We start from the raw sequence: 17,995 nt of genomic DNA, 5'->3' as shown, positions 1-17,995 counted from the left end.
GGCTGTTTGCAATTAGAGGCCAGTAACTGAGAAAGGAGGGTGATGAGGAGTGGTTGAGTTAAGGCATGGAGACTACGGTGGCATTTCAGGGACACCAAGGAGGCAGAAGGAATGAGTAGTTGTGGGCAAGAGACCAAAAAGCCACTGGCTGGATAATTAGAGCTTCCTGGAGAGATGTGTTAATGAGAGCGGTGTTAAGATCAGCTCTCCAAATCGTTCTGGAGGAGTGTTTTGTTGGTGATAGTTTTGGGGGTTTAGTTTAATTTGATAAATGAGCAAACACCATCTGTTTTCCCATCGTTAATCAGCCAGGCAAAGAACAGAGAAATATGTTTTGTGCTTTGGCTTGAAAATTTTCTTGATGACTCTGCAAGACACTCAAGTTCTGCAAGCTACTTTCACGAGCAGCTTGAACAGAATAAACAAGTTATATTTATCCTATCATGGAGCCATCTTTTTGATAAAGACAGGTGAAAACTGTGACTGTGGTAGTTTGAACTGCAGCTTGAGACTTGACCTGGCGTAGCTGCACCACAACCCTTAGTTAGACGATAATAACTGAAAGGCTGGATGCTGTACGTTTTCCTTTCTGTGTGTAATACCTTGGTTCTGCAGGGTCCCCTTGACTTAATTTGGTGCTGCATATGAAATAAAGGACAGCTTCAATGTAAAAAAGTGTTATAAAGGCAGGATTGAGGAGCTTATAAACATGCCCCATATGGAGAAATACGAGTGACAGCAGTCTTTGCAGGACAAGAGGTCACGCCAAGCAGGGAAAAATGTCTCATCGGTAGGAAAATGATTTTAAAACCGAACTTTCACTGCCAAAGCCCTTTTCAATAGCATTGTGCAATTCCTAACTTCATGCTCCGTTTTGAAATGAAATCAGGTCGGAGGTTTGCAGCTGTGCTTTCCAACACGGTCAGGACAAGTAACTCACATTCTTTCCCTGATGATGGTACAAACATGGTCTCGGGGAGTCGGCGCTCACCAATTCCTGAGTGTCCCACCGCTCCTTCCACTCCGCATGGCAGATGCTTTCAAGGGTTACTGGAGGAAGCAGGGGATGAGGAATGGAAATAACACTGCTGGAGAGGTCCCAGAGCCTCCGGTTGTGTGGGGAGACCACCCTTTGCTGGCAGTGCCCTAGGAGAGCCGGTCCCACAGCAGAGCCGGATGGTGGGGGCTTCCCCATCCCAGTGCTGTCTGAGGCATCCAGGGATAAGTGGTTTTCCACCGGGGCAGTGAGTTCAGGCATCTCCTCCAGTGGAGGAGGGGGAATGCAGGAGGAGCAGGTGAGGCTGAAGGGGGTGTGATGAATTGGGTCAGTTCTTTGGACACTATCCAGCAAACGTTGGGTTTTTAATGTGGAATTTATTCATGCAAACCTGCTGGTTTCATTAAGTGGAATTTTTTGCTTGAATGAAGAGTTAAGCACAGTTTTCAACATCAGATATCTATAAATTACTGAGATAGGCTAAAAGTGAAACATTTGTAGGTACACAAACTAAGAAGTTGATGCTGGTATCCTAATTAGCCCATTAATGACTCTTCTTCTGTGAGATGAAGAGAGTGCCCTGACAAGCACTGTCTGTGATGCTTCAACAGTGTAATTGTTTTGCTAAAAAGAGATGTTTGAAAAGTATGATTTGTTGTTGCAAACCCATTAGTTAGAAATCCAAGGCTTATGAAGGAAAGACTACCGCAGAAATAATTATCCTGTATGAAACTTATGATAAAATGTGTTCCATCTTATTTTTAAAAAGAGTTATCATTAATTTATTTCTTCAAATTGCAATGAACAAACTATGATTTTGTTTGTGGCTTTCCAAGTCCTCTCGGTATTTTGCTGAGGCTGTGGTTGACTTAGGACCCAGACAACACAGAGATTACAGATAAAGGTAATATCTTTTTATTAAGCTAGCAACTGTAGATGGAAAAAGTAGTAAAGCTTTCAGGCCTGCTGAAGTAGGACTGTAGTGCCCGAAGGCTTTTCTGATTTATTTATGTTTATACATGAGTTGCTTAATAAGAGATACTGCTTCTGCTTACAGATGTCCTGCCTTGATTTCAATTAATATCCAAGACACAGAAGTATATCCTCATTCAAATAAAAAGTATCATCTTTTTTATCCTGAAAAACTGCATGCTTATTGGGCACAGATAGCTCCAGGGAAAATGGTGTATTTCCATAACTGCATTTTGGCCCAGAAAAGCATAGAAGAGCAGCGCAGTGGTGGCCTTCACCTGTGTTGATTGTATGGCCTTGCAGTGTTCCTGGTGCCGTAACATCTTGGCACCCCAGAATCCAGCACCATCATCAGAGTTTGGAAAGACATAGGTGTTCAGGATGAAGAGCACCTCCCAGGAGGCCGTGCCTCCCTGCAGTGCTCATGGTATTTTTCATGAGACGCAGCACTGTAAGAAATCCTGAAGCCCACTGTTGGTTTGGAGATGAGAGTGTTTGCTCAAATATTCATTATCAGTTTGCATGTGCTAAGCAGAAAGGAGACTTGATGTTAACTAAATCCATGTGTAAGGCCAAGTGCAAAATCCTGCACATGGGTTGGGGCAATCCCAAGCACAAGTACAGGCTGGGTGGAGAATGGATTGAGAGCAGCCCTGAGGAGAAGGACTTGGGGGTGTTGGTTGATGAGAAGCTCAACATGAGCCAGAAATGTGCGCTGGCAGCCCAGAAAGCCAACCATATCCTGGGCTGCATCCAAAGCAGCGTGAAGAGCAGGTTGAGGGAGTGGATTCTGCCCCTCTACTCTGCTCTTGGGAGACACCCCTGCAGCACTGCATTCAGCTCTGGGTTCCCCAACATCAGAAGGACAGAAGCGGGGTCAGAAGAGGCCATGAAGATGATGCGAGGGCTGGAGCACCTCTGCTGTGGAGACAGTCTGAGAGAGTTGGGGCTGTTCAGCCCAAAGAAGAGAAGGCTCCTGGGAGACCTTCCAGCAGCCTTCCAGTACCTAAAAGGGCTACAGAAGAGCTGAAGTGGGGCTTTGGACAAGGGCATGTAGTGATAGGACAAGGAGCAATGGCTTTAACCTGAAAGAGTGGAGATTTAGATGAGATCTCAGGAGGAAATTCTTCACTGTGAGCATGGTGAGGCAGTGGAGCAGGTTGCCCAGAGAAGTTGTGGATGCCCTATCCCTGGAAGTGTTCAAGGCCAGGTCGGATGAGGCTTTGAGCAATCTGGTGTAGTGGAGGGTGTCCCTGCCCATGACAGGGGGGTTGGAACTAGATGACCTTTAAAGGTCCCTTCCAACCCAAATGATCCCGTGTTTCTGTGATTTTATGTAATGTTGTACTCCTCGTTGTTTTTTCCATGGCTGTTTTAATAACTGATAACTGATAAACTATAGAGGCAGAACATACTGGCATTTAAAAATATGCACTACTTTTATGGCTTTGCTTCCGTAATTTAGACAATGCAATCTTTAACGGTAATTATCTTTTCATTTCTATGGATTTCTTTTACAAGATTTTCCTTTGCTGTACAGAATGGAAGAATCCTTTCTGAGAACATTCATAGCAGTAAAATACAGTAAGTCAATAATATTGCCTCATACAGCCTGCATTTTCAAATTTTATCAGTCAGTTCCTCAGTGAATAATATTACCATACTTCATAGCTGTGAAACTAAAGCAGAAATTAGCATTTGGAACTTTCCCTGGCTTTGAAATAGCTGAATATTCATCTAGAAAAAAAGTGTAAGTACTGAAAATGAAACCAAGTAATACAAAATGTGGTTTTGGCATTTACCCAAACACTGTCCCCATATCTCCCCATCACAAAAAGGAAACAAGAAGGAATCCAAAAGTTCCTTCAGGCTAAACACATAAACCCAATTTCTTATCTTTTTTAATTCGAAAGAGACAAAACCACAGCTCTTCCGAATTCCTTTCCTGACATCTCAGCTAAGTGATGCAGCTCATAGTTGCTGCCCCTTCCAAAGGGCAGCAGTTGTGCTCCTGAGTGGTGATGATTGGCTTTTCCATTACTTAAGCAATGATGCATTTAGCCACTTCTTACAGGTACAAGGCTGCTGGCCAGGAGGCTCCCGAGCCCTCCCTGTGCCAGGCTCTGCCGAGCTCAGCCCAAAGCTGTGGTCAGGACCAGAGGGGACGGTGCATCCCTGCGCTGACTGACAACGAAATCCATGAGAAACGGTGGTTCCCACTATAACAGCAGCGGTTCAGGTGGCTGCCAACAAAAGCAAGAAGCACGTGCGGATAATCTCTGCCTGTTCCTCAGATGACTTTGCTCAGGGAATTTTGTGAACAGCGGTTCGATGGCTGCGGGGCAAGGCTGAGTCCTGGGGCAACGCTGCTTGGACCGGCTACGGGGCAGCTGGGAATCGGTCACCAGGTAAATGGGGTTCCCGCAGGCCCCTTCAAGTCCCTTTATAATGGAGTAAGGTGGGAAGATGGGAAGAGTGATAGAATATCAGTTTGTTTGGCCAGAGTTGTTACAGGTGAAATAAAAAGTGCAGCTTCCCCTTGGGACCCCTGAGAAACTCCTGGTGTTTAATGTGAAATGGACTTCTGCAAAGTCATCTCTTATAGCTCAGGAGCAAAGGAAACTTTTGTAAAGAACAAATAGCACTAACAAAATCACTGTCTGGGTCTTTCACATACCACCCATCTCCAAGTCTCCTTGCAGCCAGAGAGATGGAACAACATAGGGCAAGGTGCCCGACGGCCAGCCGAATTCACGTGGTTATTTCTAAGGGGAGGAACCCAGTTTCCAAAACAAGCAGCTCTCACACTTTGCAGGATCTTCTTTAGCCCAGTGGCACTTCTGAGAACTGACTGTAGCTGTGTCCTGTCCCACTGAACGTGGGGCATGCATGCTGCATTGCTCCACGGAGATGGGATCTTGGCACAAGGATCAGGCATGGGACCTGAGAAGGGTTCCTAGTCACAGGTTTCTTTTAATTTGGATTAAGGGGAGCTAAGGTACATGGCTATGCATATATATGGGTATTATGCAAACTTCCTCTGTAAATAAAGCTCTAGCTGCTCGGCTGTAGCAGACGGTGAATGGCAAACGAGGTCGCTGAGAGATGGTTTCTTCACTGAGATGTTCATCCTTTTCAGAGTTTGATAGTCCAGGTTCCAATGCACAAACACAAGCCTCATCATTTCGGGGTACTGTTGCAGCTGAAAAGCAGTGCTTTTTTAATGAGTGCATGACTTAGCAATACTTTTTGAAATAGTGACATCGTTTGGCTGTGAAGCACAAACTGGGCTGCGTTAGTGCTGCACCGCGTTAACATTCGCAGCTCGTCCTCTCCCGGCGCGATGCAGGAGAGGAGTCGTGTCTCACCCACCTTTCTTCAAATGCAAAACTATGACAGCCTTGAAGTTAGGAGCGAAACTTCTGGAGCCATAAAAAGGCGAGGAGATTTTTACAGGAAGCTTGTATACCAAGATATGGGAATCTCATACTGCTCCCTAAGTAGTGCTCGCTGATGCAAAGGCACGTTTAGAAAAATTCGTTAGGTGAATGAAGACACAAGTACTTGTACTGTTTTGCGGATTAAAGACTTAATGTCCTGTAGCTTGCTTCTGTACTTATATGTTAAATGTTCTCTGACTGTTGAGCTTTATTTTACCTTAAATGCTCTGCGTATATCTCAAATGGTACCACTATAATATCCCGGTTTTCACTGAAAAACTTATCACTATTTTCTAGCAAGATCAAAGGATAATGATCTGTATTGTTCCTGGCAAAGGAGGCAAAAATTAACATAAATGGGGCTTGTTAACTTCTGGTCCAGTCCCGTATCTGAGCTGAGATACCAAACAATCTGTTGTTTTTCTTTTTTCTGAGTATGTAATAACTTACAGCTCTTTGTGTGAAACAGCTTTCTTCAGCGGTGGTTTCAGGTAAGCCCTTTCTACTTAAATGAATCATAGCATAAAGTGTCAAGAAAATGAGAAATGTACAGTTAGTCATTGCCTGTTAAAATTTGTATTCAGTGACTTGCTTAAATTTATTTAAGAATTCTAGCAAGGAAAAAGTTCTTTGAGAGTAACTAGCAATTTTTAACATCTATAATGATTTAATTTGCTCAAGCTGTAAGTGACAGTGCACTGCAAAGATTTGGGACACAAATCTTTTCAATGCTATCATGGTTGTCATTGCTGTCTCAGCCTTGTAGTATCATCTTGGTAATGGATTTGAGACTCTACATCCTCATTTCCTCTTAATCTGGAATGTAATGGCAGAATTAAAATGCTACAGGAAAGAGGAGAAGGTGGAAGGTGAATGTTAATGGAGACCAATGGGAGCTGTAGCGTGAAGTGATGACTCAGATGCCTTCTAATCTTGGAGCATCTCCCAAGTCCTGTTGGGAGCAGTCGCGGTTCCTTGGGACCAGAGTTCAGCACGACACCATCCCTGCACTGCTCCGGTGCCAGTGCTGCAGGGATACAGATGAAGCTCCAGTGTGTCCCTCTCCAGAGTGCCCAGAGCTGCCGTCTCCTGTCTGAAAACCCAACAGACCTTAATCAAGGTGTACGATGAACAATTAGTGTACAGCTACAGACAAAACAGTATATAGCCTCTAAAGAAATTGAATTACGTCAGCAAAAGGTCTTTAATGTGCTCAAGTAATTTTTTTTTAAAAAAACCCTGAGAATAAGCAACTGTGAAGGTACAGGGTAGTGTAGCCAAAAAAAAAAAAAAAAAAAAAGGACAATAAGAACAGACAAATGTACATTAGTTGATTCTAGTAGAACCAAAAGTTTGGAAAAAAAATGTGGGAAGGCTTAAATTAGTATTGAAAACAAATGGAATAACAGCACAAGATCTATTTAAAACACAGATAGCATTGTAACACCACACTGCTGATGCTTTCCTTCCTTATAATTAGCTTTTTCACTTGCATTTGCCAGTAATAATGTTAATTATTGTATTTTTAGTGCTCATTTTTGCCATGATGCTTAATAATCAGAAATTAGCTTTAAAAAAAAGAGCTTCAATGTCATTTACGGTGTTACATAAGAGGCCCTCCTTCTAAGACATAAAAGTGTCATTTAAGCTGTATTCAAGACGCAAAAGTAAGGAAGGATTTGCTTGACCCCTCCCTCATTAATATTCTAATAAGAAATAACTTTGTGAACTTGTTTTAATTATCTCTCAACACTTTATGCCAGTGTTTATACCTTTTAAACTGATATTTTTTTCAGTTTCTTACTGTCTCGTCATTCTTCGCTGTATGCAGTTTGATTTTTCATTTGTGCATCGCTGCTGCATTGCTGTGAGGGCAGAGCATCATTGGGTGTGTGCAAGCAGAACCGACCTCAGACCCAATTCTCACAAAACATTGTACAAAGAGACCTGAGAAAGGGCAATCCGTACAGAAACTGATGTCATTCCTCAGCCATTTTAAGTGTCTCAAACTGTTAAAAAATTAGTCTGGATTCTGCAGGCTAATGGGGAGAATTTCTTGTATTGGTAACAAAAATTGTGGTCTTACCATCAAAGTAACATGGCAACTGAAATGAGACAGAGGACACAGAATCAAAAGATTGGCAATTGAGAATGAGAAGTATTCCTCATTGGCCTTCAAAGTCTGCTTGATATCAGGTTAAAGATCAATAAAAATGAGAAGTCTCTGGATTTAAGTCCCTAGCTTGTGTTAATGTATATGTTCTATATATAACCATAGCAACACTCTTAATCTTTGCTAGGGAATAAGGGTTGGCATTCTGATGCTCCTTCGGCAGAATCCACCCTCCATAAATATCCGTTTCAAAATTTCCATCCAGACCATAAGGCAGCAGCAGGACACAACCCCCAGTTTGGAAACACCTTCTGGCATTTATCTGCAGCAGCACGGACTGAGGTTTGATACCCTCTTCCTGTTGCACTGCGTCTTGGGAGGCTTTCAAACACCAAGAGAATTAGGTGACTCTATAAAATTTCTGAGGTTCATGGGCATGGAGCCAACCTAGGGCACCTTCCACTTGCAGTGGAATATCTGGGTGCCTGGTACTGTTTCTATAAACTTTGTTTATGACACGGAGGACTGGACCTTTGCCTCGCTAGAAGTGCTCAGAGTTTACTTGTGCATGGCCATCACCTGCGATATTCAAGCTAGAAGGTTTACCATCCCAAACGAGTGACGCGGTTTTCATGAAGCTACCTATGAAGAGCATTTCATCCTTGCAAAAAAGTGCTATTTAATCACAGGCAAAATACTGCACTATCCATTTTCTTTGACGTTTTCTTCATTACCTGCTTCAAAAAATTGTTCTTACTGTTGCTGAGCTATTTCTGTCTTCAATGGTCAAGTATGAAACTGTAAATCCAGGTCAACATACTGCCTCTTGTATAATGAAATTTAAGTGAGACACAATTTCAAATGGATGCAGACTGCTATCAGCAGAATTCAAAAGACCAGAACTCTAAAATGTTCATTTCTCATCACAAGCAAATGTCGTGGTCATTCACTTCAAAAAAGTTAATCCTTGCATAGAAATTCTGTAGCTTCTGAGAAGACATTTATGCTGTAACGTATTGTCCTGGTTTTAGCTGGGACAGGGTTAGCTCTTCTTTTTAGCAGCTAGAAGAGATCCGTGTTTTGGTTTTACAGAAGAATGTTGATAGCAAGCTGAAGTTTGTGGTTGGCCAAGGACTTTTCAGTGTGCCATGTCCTGGCCAGAGTGCAGAAGCACAGCGGGATAAGGGAGGAGCATAGCCGGGACAAGGGGGCCACGATTCCCCTTGTGATTTGTGATGGAACTTAAGATTGAGGGCCAAACTGGCCAATTAGTATTCCATATCATGCAGCGTCATGCCCAGTATAAAGGTGAGGGTCAGCCGGGAAGAGGGGCTTTTGCGCTTTGGCTCTTTCGCCGCTTCTGTTCCTTTGCGCTTCTGCGCTTTTGCTCTATTGCCTTTTTTTCCCCCTCTCTCTCCCAGTACTCCCACTCTCGGAGTACTCTCTCTCTCTCTCTCCCCCTCTCTATTTCGGGGCCTCGCGTTCGTCTGGGATTGCAGCTTCGGGACGAGACGGGCTTCACATACAAGGGGGTGGTGAGCATCTACACTGTGTATTAAATCATCTGTATTAAATTGTTCTTATCTCAACCCACGGGTTTCCCATTTATCCTTTAATTCTCTCCCTCATTCCTGGGGCTGGGGGAGGGTGAGTGAACGACTGTGGGTGGGTTTGGTTGCCGGAGAGGCCTAACCCACAACATGTATCTAATGGATAGGCATTTAACATATGTGTCCTATACCATAACACATAGGTTGGAAGGAGGTGTATAATAAGATTTTTAAGAGCCTACTTACTCCATCTGAGGTTTCTATAGTATATATCTGGCTTGGACTAATTATTTCTTAGAGAGTTCAGACATTTTATTGATGATATTATCAGTTTTGTTGCTCTTACTGCCTGGTTGAAGGTTTCTCTTGGTCAGGAATTAAACTGATAAAAGGACTGGATTTTAAAACCACAGGTTCTCTAGCAGAGAAGTACATACTAAACCATGGACATACCAAAGTAAGATTAAACCTCAGTTAATTAAATCCCATTTAGCAATCTGTACAAATGTGTCACATAAAATATTTCTATATTTCTATATACTGATTCATTACTTTGCTGACTGCTCTATTTCTACAAATGTTTTGACTGGTAGAGAATGGAAAATAGTCTTAAAGATCAAAGCTTTTCAAATAAGTTCCACTTACATTTTTTCTTTTACATTTTCATGTTTTCCTGTAGTGGATAGGAAATAGGAGGTAAGTCCAGTCATTAAGTAACTCCACTCGTGGACTTAAGGCATGAGGTTTTTTTTTGTTTTAGTCATAATGCTGTGTATTATTTTGTTTTGAACTCATTTGAGAAGACTTGTTAATAAGCATAGGCTGCATAAATCTTTGCACACAGACTTTACTGATCATTTGCTTTCAGGGAAGGAAACTAAGTGTAAAACCAGAATATTCTGTCCCAGCAGAACACAAAAGTAAATCAAAGAAGAGCATAAAACTGTCTTGTAGGGATGTTGTTGAGTAAAGTACTGTTTGTAAAAAACATGGGAAAGTCTATAAACCTAGAAGCCTACAGAAAACTGCTATTGCTATTAAAGAGCAAAGAAGATTGGTTTTGTTCCTTGTGGTTTGTTTTCCACTTTGTTTTACCTTGCTCCCAAAAGTTTTGCCCTGCTTGGCCTTTTTAAAAAATCATGCCCCTGCCTTCCTGTTTTTATTAGACAACAGGGCATTGTTAGGCAACCCTGGCAAGATTTCTGGAGATACGAATCTACGCTCAAGACTGTAGCTTAAGTTGCTGCCAAATGCGTAACTGAAAATCAAGATGTAATTTAAGACTCTTCAACTGAAGGTTACTGATGATTCAAATATAAGAAAAAAAAATGACAATCCAAGAACTGCCAAATCTTTTCTTGCAGAAAAAGCCTGCTTTTTTTGGTAAATGTTTTCAGAGGAGAAAAAAACATGTCAAATGCGTGCCTGAAATGTTAAGTTTTAGTAGCATTTACTGTTTATACTTACATTGTAAGAATGTCAGAGCATCTTAGTTACTTGGAGACTTACTCAGGGCCTCTGAAGTGAAAGAGAGGCAAAAATAGGACCTTTGCCACAATAAAATTGATGCCATTTGTCATACGCTGTTTCTGTCTTCAGTTTCAAACTAGGAAGTGAGACGTTGTCATTAGAAGGCTATGAACGTGATTTTTCAAAACAATACCAATTTTGTTTTTTCTTATGATTCAGTAGAGAAAAAGCTAACATTAAGCAAGGAGGAAAAAAGATTTATGAAACTCAAACAAAATTGCATTCTTTTATATTATCAAAGCATGATATTTTACTATGAGGTTAACTGAAAAGAAGCAGATAGAAATTTATAATGCATATGCTGCCATCAGAAAAGCACCAGTCCTACCATGAAAAACAAAACGAAAGAAATAAAAAAAGGGAGTTTAGACAAGTTACTGATTGCAATGTTTGCTAGATCTTCATAGACACTAAGTGGAAAACCAACCAGATATGTAACTTGTATGTGTGTTCTTTTCATCCAGCTCAAGCAACTCTGCAATTGCTTGCCAGCTCCTTTTTCAAACTGTTTGGCAATTCTTTTAGTTTTTCTGCAGTATTAAGAATAGTCCATCATTATAATATAGGAAAATACCTCTTTTTGCCCTTTTTTTGCAATTTTAGGCCCTTCATGCTAATCTATGTTGATTGCTTCTGAGCAGACCGTCTTTCATGCTGGCAGACCAGTCTGGCCTTTTTGCCTTGTTTTTCTTGCAACTACAATACTACGAATAAAGCAATAGACACTGAACCTAATTATCACTAGACATCTAGTTCTAATCTGTCAGTTTATATCTGTGCAAACTCTAGACCAACGACTAAATGCAAGGTAATTTGTGGTTACTTTTATTTACCTCAACTTAGAAAAAGTAAGGCATAAATGTACAATACTGATTTGTGGATTAAATCAAGGTTTCATTTTCAGTTTGGAGAGCTAGCATTCAGAAATGGCAGCTTTTTGTTGAAAACTTTTTACGTAAAAACTTACCAAATTTGTCCTGGCCCTCCTCAGTGATTTCAAAGGTGAGGTATTTAGTGCAGATGTGTGCTTCTAATTGAAGAAAAAATGAAACAAACAAAATCAGAACACCAGAATGACCACAACAAAAATTTCAAGAAACTGTTGTGGAAATAAAAACCAACGCAGTGCTGCTAATTTCCATCTCCCTCCTCTTCAGAGGGAGCCATTGTCAGCCTGATTTCCAGAGGAAGCAAAGCTTAGAGAGTCATGTGGTCCATGCCATCCATCCGTCAGCCCTTAGTAGTAAACTTTCAGTATAATGGACTAATGGCGGAAAAGCCTTGAAGATTTTAAATTCCTATTAGTTTTGTAAGCATAGGCTGCTCGGTAGCAAGACCTCAATTAACACTCCTGTAGAGACAACAGCCAAACAGGAACACTTCTGTGACTATACATTATATATCCAGGGTCTGAGGCAGGAAAATAGTCATTCACTGACTTGTGCTCTTAAATATAACCCATTTATAAAGACACTTTCATGTATGTGACATGAGGAGTTGTGGCTGCCCCATCCCTGGAAGTGTTCAAGGCCAGGCTGGATGAGGCTTTGAGCAACCTGGTGTAGTGGAAGGTGTCCCTGCCCATGGCAGGGGGGTTGGAACTAGAAGATCTTGAAGGTCCCTTCCAACCCAAAACAGTCTATGATTCTGTGATTCTATGAAGCTGGATCTGGTTTACATTGAAAAAGCGTCATTTTTTCCTCCTTCTCCTCCCATCAGATCATTTTCCACCTTTTCATGCGTTCAATTCAGTATTGGGCTGATATTACATTACTTGATATGATACAGTAGTACTAGAAAAAAATGGTTATAGTAAATGTTAATATGCAGCCACCAGTGGATAACGTTTACAAGAGCGTTCCACTGAAACTCAGATAAGAAACCACAGAACTGGGTCTGAGGTATGTGATATGTCACATACCTGGCCACATACTGGGCCTGGTGAATGCTGAAGCAATGGGTCCAGCTACCATTCCTGGTGAGATGATACAGTCTGCAATACAGAATGAGATCAAAGGACACATGGATGAATGCAGTCTGCCGGGAAGGTGTCAGAGAGGCTCCAGTGAGGTCCAGCGTCACAGACATCTGGAGGACGGGTGGTAAGTATGCTGATAAAGGGAGTCGTGTGGGCATAATAATCCTCTTGCGTTTTCAGAGAGCCTTTGAGAAGCTTTTTGTAAACCTCATTAAACTTTTTAAAGAAACGAAGTTGCCACAAGATTGGATGCGAGGTTTGGTTTTGGGTTGAAAGCTCGCGTAAGAAGAGGAAGTGAAGGACAGAGCTTAGTGGTCACTCTTCAGCAAGGAGGGGTTTCGTGGAGTCGGAGAATAATTTGGGTCGAGGGGACCTCTGAAGGTCATCTAACCCAGCCTCCACTCCAAGTAGGTCTAATGAGCTCAGATTGCTCAAGGATTTTTCCAGTGAAACCTTGAATGCCTCCAAGGATGGCGAGTCTTGGCACAAAATCCTCAGGATACATGCTGGTTTTCCTTGACGCCTCCAGTGACCTCTGGAAAGCAGCCAACAGTAAAGTCTGCTGGGCTGGAGGGACAGTAACCTCTGGCTGGGAGCACCTGTGCCGTCTCTGAAATTGGCTCGAGAATTCACCTGGGTAAACACCAATCCCCTGTGTTTCCAAGCTCCATCAACCCTACGTCATTCTTCTGGCATAGTTGCAGTGGAAAAAATTAGCGGTCCGTAACGCTGTCTCACCATTCAGTCCTCACCTTCCCACACACAGGCTGCTTTTGTTGGTTTGGATGTGGCAGATGGCTACAACAACAGAAAAAGTCTTTTTGTTTGCTGGTGCTTTGTCCGTGCAAGAGATGTCGACCAGCAGCTCTTGCGGCAGCAATCTCTAGCGCGGACGAGCACTGATACCGTCAAGCCTATCACAGGATGTATTTTGCAACATCAGCAGGAAACGCGTCTTTTCACCAAAACGTATTACTGTTATCCGGAGTCACCTTCTATCTTTGAACAAAAACTTGGAAATTGATGATGGCAGTGATGTCAGTTGTCATCTCCCATGTTTGCCAACAGTGGAATAGTACCTTTGTCAAGAGTACACACTGCTGCAGGCAAAGGTCTGCTCTTTATTCTGTTGATATTTGTATCAAGACCTGTGTTGAATGAGTTCTTGTCTGTGGGATTACGCGTTCGCATAATAGAGGGTGTTTATTTATTGTGAAATGTGCCTGAAATACTTTGTTTTTTCACTTTAGTGGTATTCGATAGACAACATGGTGTTTTAGAATGAAGTTGGTTCTGGGAGATATTGTATTTGTGTTTATTTCATTATAATTAGATAATTATAAAATCGTCTTTGAAATAATATACTTTTGAAAACACAAATCCACAGCTGGCTTGCCTTTTTACTTCTGCGTGTGTACGCTCATACTACATCAGTGTCACACTAACGCTAAAAATTCTGCACGGGCGTTTAAGAAATGATCAGCCTAGTATTGAAAAAATAGTATTTAAGTGAATTTTTTTTTTTTTTTTTTTTTTTTTTAAAAAAAGCGCTTTAGCTACTTGAACAGAGGATCTCCACGCGGCTCTCCCTGCGCTGCGGCGGTCCCTCGGCGCTGGCGTCTCCCGCGGTGGTGTCTGTCTGTCTGTCCTTCTGCGGGGCGGCACAGCGGCGCTCCCCGCACAGCTTCCCGCCCGCCGGTGCGCGAGCTGCGCTCCCGCCGCGTGACGTCAGGATGCGATGGCCGTGACCCGGCGGCAGCGGCTCGTCCCTGCGCCGAGGGTTCACCCGCAGACGCCGAGCAAGCAAGCCGCCAGCGCTCGGCCCGCTGCTCCTGCGACTGCGACTGCCGCTACTACTGGTCCTTCTCCTGGTCCTGGTGCTCCTGCTCCTGCTGCGGTGCGTGCGGCTGCAGTCCATCACGCGGAGCAGCCGGCGTGGGAATTCCGCGAGGGAATGCGGCAGGAGCCCCGGAGGTCGCCGCAGCAGCGAGGCTGAGCGCGGACGCCAAGGAGATTTGTAATGCCAGCGGCGTTTCCAGGTTCCTTTTCTTCCGCTTTGCTCTCATCCTGCTGTCGGATTTGAGATCATGTATGTGTTTTGCTGCTGATCGCGGGGGGGTGGGGTGTTAAAATCTGGGGAGGGAAGGGGATTCGGGAGGATTAATATATTAGTTCTGATTTGAGGGGTTTTTTTTATTTCTTTTGCTCTAACCGCTGCCCTCCGTCTTTGTTAACGCGGCTAGGTCTTCGTTGTTTTTATTTCAGGTCGGTTAACGTTGTAGCCTTTGGGAGTGAAAGGGACGGGTTTTCCGAGGACAGTCAGCGGCCGAGCCTGATCCGGAGCTATCTCGGGAGAAGCGCTCTGGTTTCCCAGATCGACAGCAGCTCGTCTGCCAGCCACGTCGGAAACCCAGTTTTTAACGAATACCAAGCCTGTGTGTTTGGAAATGTCAAACTGGTGGTTCACGACTGTCCTGTCTGGGTAAGGGATCGGTCTCAACCTTTTTGACTGCACTTAACAGTGTAAGCTGTTTTAATTAAATTAAAGTATATCCTAATTTTAAATTATTTTCACTATTGTAGGATTTCATTCATATTTTTCATTATTGCAAACAGTAAAAGCATATAAAATATATCCAGGCAAATGCTGCAAAGTCTTAAAGGTGCTACAGAAAGTTTCTGCCCACTTCCTCTGTAGGAAGGTGGTATTTTCAACTGTGCTGTTGAGTGGAAGCTTCATTGAAGATAATCCAAAGGTAAACAAGAACCCCTTCTTTGTGACGCTGCATCGTAAGCGCTCTCTCCAAATATTTGCCAACAATAAAACAAAACTTTTTTTTTTTTCTGTAAAAATGGAAAGGCAGACAGTTTTCCAGCTTTGAAAAATGACAGATTTAATATTTTGCAAAATACAGCATATGGAGTCATTTTACTTCTGTTGTAATGAGTAATCACTTCTTAACATAATTTTCTTCAACTGAAGGTAAATAAAAAGGATTTTGGCACTGTTCCAGGTTGGAGGCACTTTTGTTAGTAAGTGAGATAACTGGGTTGTGAGTGTGAGCAGATCAATGATTATGTAAGAAATGATACTGATAATCTAAATTAAAATGTATTTAATGACCACTTAGCAGCCAAAAAAAAAAAAAAAAAAGCTTAGCAGCTTTTAGAAGTTAAAACAATAATCAGTTTCAGCTCCATAATTCTATTCTTGAGTTGATTTTTGTGGTCCTGTAAGGGAAACTTTTTTGGGGATCTGCAGGAATCCTGCCAGTTCCAGAAATACATGATCAGAAGTTTGCAAACTTAGAAGTGAATGATCCAGTTCACCTACCAACTGCTTTCTATTTCTCAAGCACTTTTGTCAGCAGCTATTACAGACAGTGGTTTGGATGGACTGGGGGGTCCTGTCTTCAGTCTCTGACTCCGCGTGTGACCCGCACGTGCAGTTTGCTGGAGTAATTGGAGCGCAGCGAGGGGTAAAAGCTCCTGAATATAAATTAAGGCTGTAGGATGTCAAAAGGGTCTTTCAGAGGACTGGAGACTGGTAAGGGAGGTGGGAAGGCGAGCAGGGATAGCTGGGGATGGGCAGGAGAAAGGACCTAGACTGAAGACACAATTCATGTGGTTTTGCGTTGTTTTATTTGCTTTTACTCTTCTACGAAACAAGGTTCTTCAGTTCTGGAGACCTTTCCATTTTTGCCCTTGAAAAGCCAGCTTGTTATTGTCTGCAGCAGTATGTTTCTGAGGCCTGTTGTTTTTTCCTTTCTCAGCTAAATGAGGCAGGAGATTTATTGCTGGGAATGATGAGGAACATTGGCTTTTTTTTTTGCTTAGTAGAAGACATCTCAGGCAGCTGGACTGGGCTCTGCAGGAGGTTGTTTGCTGTGAAGGAATCTGTCTCCCTCCTACAGTTAGGCAGAACAGGATTGCCTTCCATAGCCTAAGTGCTTGAGGTTTGCTATGTCACAGCAGTCCTTCAGGGCTCTTCCTCTGGTAGCCTGGGGAAATGATATATGACAATTACAAATATTGACTGACGTTGCATTTTACCTGAGATTTGTGTCTTATATTGATCAAATCCATATGACTAAGGCAAGCCAGGACGAGACATAAACTTGGCAACTGGGTACACTGATAGTTGTGAGTCTGCAGACTCAAGGGTGCCCAGCTGCTCCCTGTCCTCCACATGGTTTCCTCCAGCTTTCAGTCTGGAAAAGCAGCATGGATGCAAATTCACCACGTAGGGCTCCCCAGCAAGGCGGGGGGGATCCTTTTGTGAGACAGATCATGATTCAAGGTGTTTCGGTCATTGCTGCATTGCTCGTGTTTCGGTCTGCTGCTGCACATGTCTGTTTATCCAGGACACTGCTCAACTCTCTGAGTCTGCAGGAGGGGTCAACAGCTCGAGCGTCTTTGGTTGAACTCTTCCTGATGACATCATGATATTGAGTGTCTTACTCTGTACTCTATGTCTCTCTGAAAGGGCTGCAGCAAGGTTTTTCAGCAGCTGCCAAAGTGCTCATGCATGGATGGGCTGGAGAAACATGAAAGGTCTGGCCCACACAGTGAAGGCTGCCATGGTGGCATCACCCTGCTGGGCACGTGGTTGGTGAAAGAGCGGCAGTGCTGCTGTGAGAGTATATGGGGGATTGGACTAGATGATCCTTTGAGGTCCCTTCCAATCCCTAACATTCTGTGTGATTCTCGTGTTCTTGTGTTATCTGATCTAGGTGGTCCTGCTCCGGCAGGGGTATTGGACTAGATGATCCTTTGAGGTCCCTTCCAATCCCTAACACTGTGTGTTTCTTTGTATGGTATTCTGTTAATTGAGGGTGACCAAAGGTGGCTGCCAAACTGCAGAGACAGGAAAGCAAAGATAAAACAGTAGCAGCACGTTGTGAGATGCTGTTTCCTGTGGCGGTGGCAGGGAGCAGAATGGACATGCTGACTTTGAGGAGCGTGTTTTTCATTAACACAGATGGCACACGGTTGTAAAGATAGCAGTGGGGCATAGTCGAAATCTAGGGGTAAAATGTCACTGTTTCCAAAACCATGTTGACCTCTGTGTGTCCATCACTGGGTGTATCGCTGTGGCCCACTACGTCCTGCGCTGCATTTGCGAAGCTGTGTGCTGGTGTCTCCCATGCACAGGGGACAGACACACTGGTGGACCCATGTCCGTGTGATTCCCGTGGCTGGAAAACGTTTTGACAAAAAATGCAGATCCAGGATGAGAGGGGGTATAAAGAGCCAGGGAAAACACACATGGGCACTGACATCTGTACTGAATATTGCGATTTAATAACGGATCAGTTGCTAATGCATGCTCGAGTTGTGCTCTCATAAAGCATGTTGAACTAGCATGTTCTAGTTTTTCTAGTTTTTTAGGGGGCAAACGTTTGTATGGGAGCT

At 43.1% G+C, this 17,995-nt stretch overlaps 1 protein-coding gene across 1 annotated transcript in view; it reads left to right on the top strand.

Annotated features, from left to right (window-relative positions):
* The first annotated feature begins 14,667 nt into the window (after positions 1-14,667).
* Positions 14,668-17,995, top strand: part of RHOBTB3 (Rho related BTB domain containing 3) — a 30,322-nt gene continuing 26,994 nt past the window's right edge. Inside the window, exons 1-2 of the mRNA XM_009990790.2 lie at positions 14,668-14,675; positions 14,846-15,062. Of these exons, the coding sequence (XP_009989092.2) occupies positions 14,668-14,675; positions 14,846-15,062 (225 nt within the window). The remainder of the gene's footprint in view (positions 14,676-14,845; positions 15,063-17,995) is intronic.

The sequence above is a fragment of the Tauraco erythrolophus genome, chromosome Z, assembly GCF_009769465.1.
Source record: "Tauraco erythrolophus isolate bTauEry1 chromosome Z, bTauEry1.pri, whole genome shotgun sequence".
NCBI classification, from domain to species: domain Eukaryota; kingdom Metazoa; phylum Chordata; class Aves; order Musophagiformes; family Musophagidae; genus Tauraco; species Tauraco erythrolophus.
This window is presented reverse-complemented; position numbering and strand designations above follow the sequence as displayed.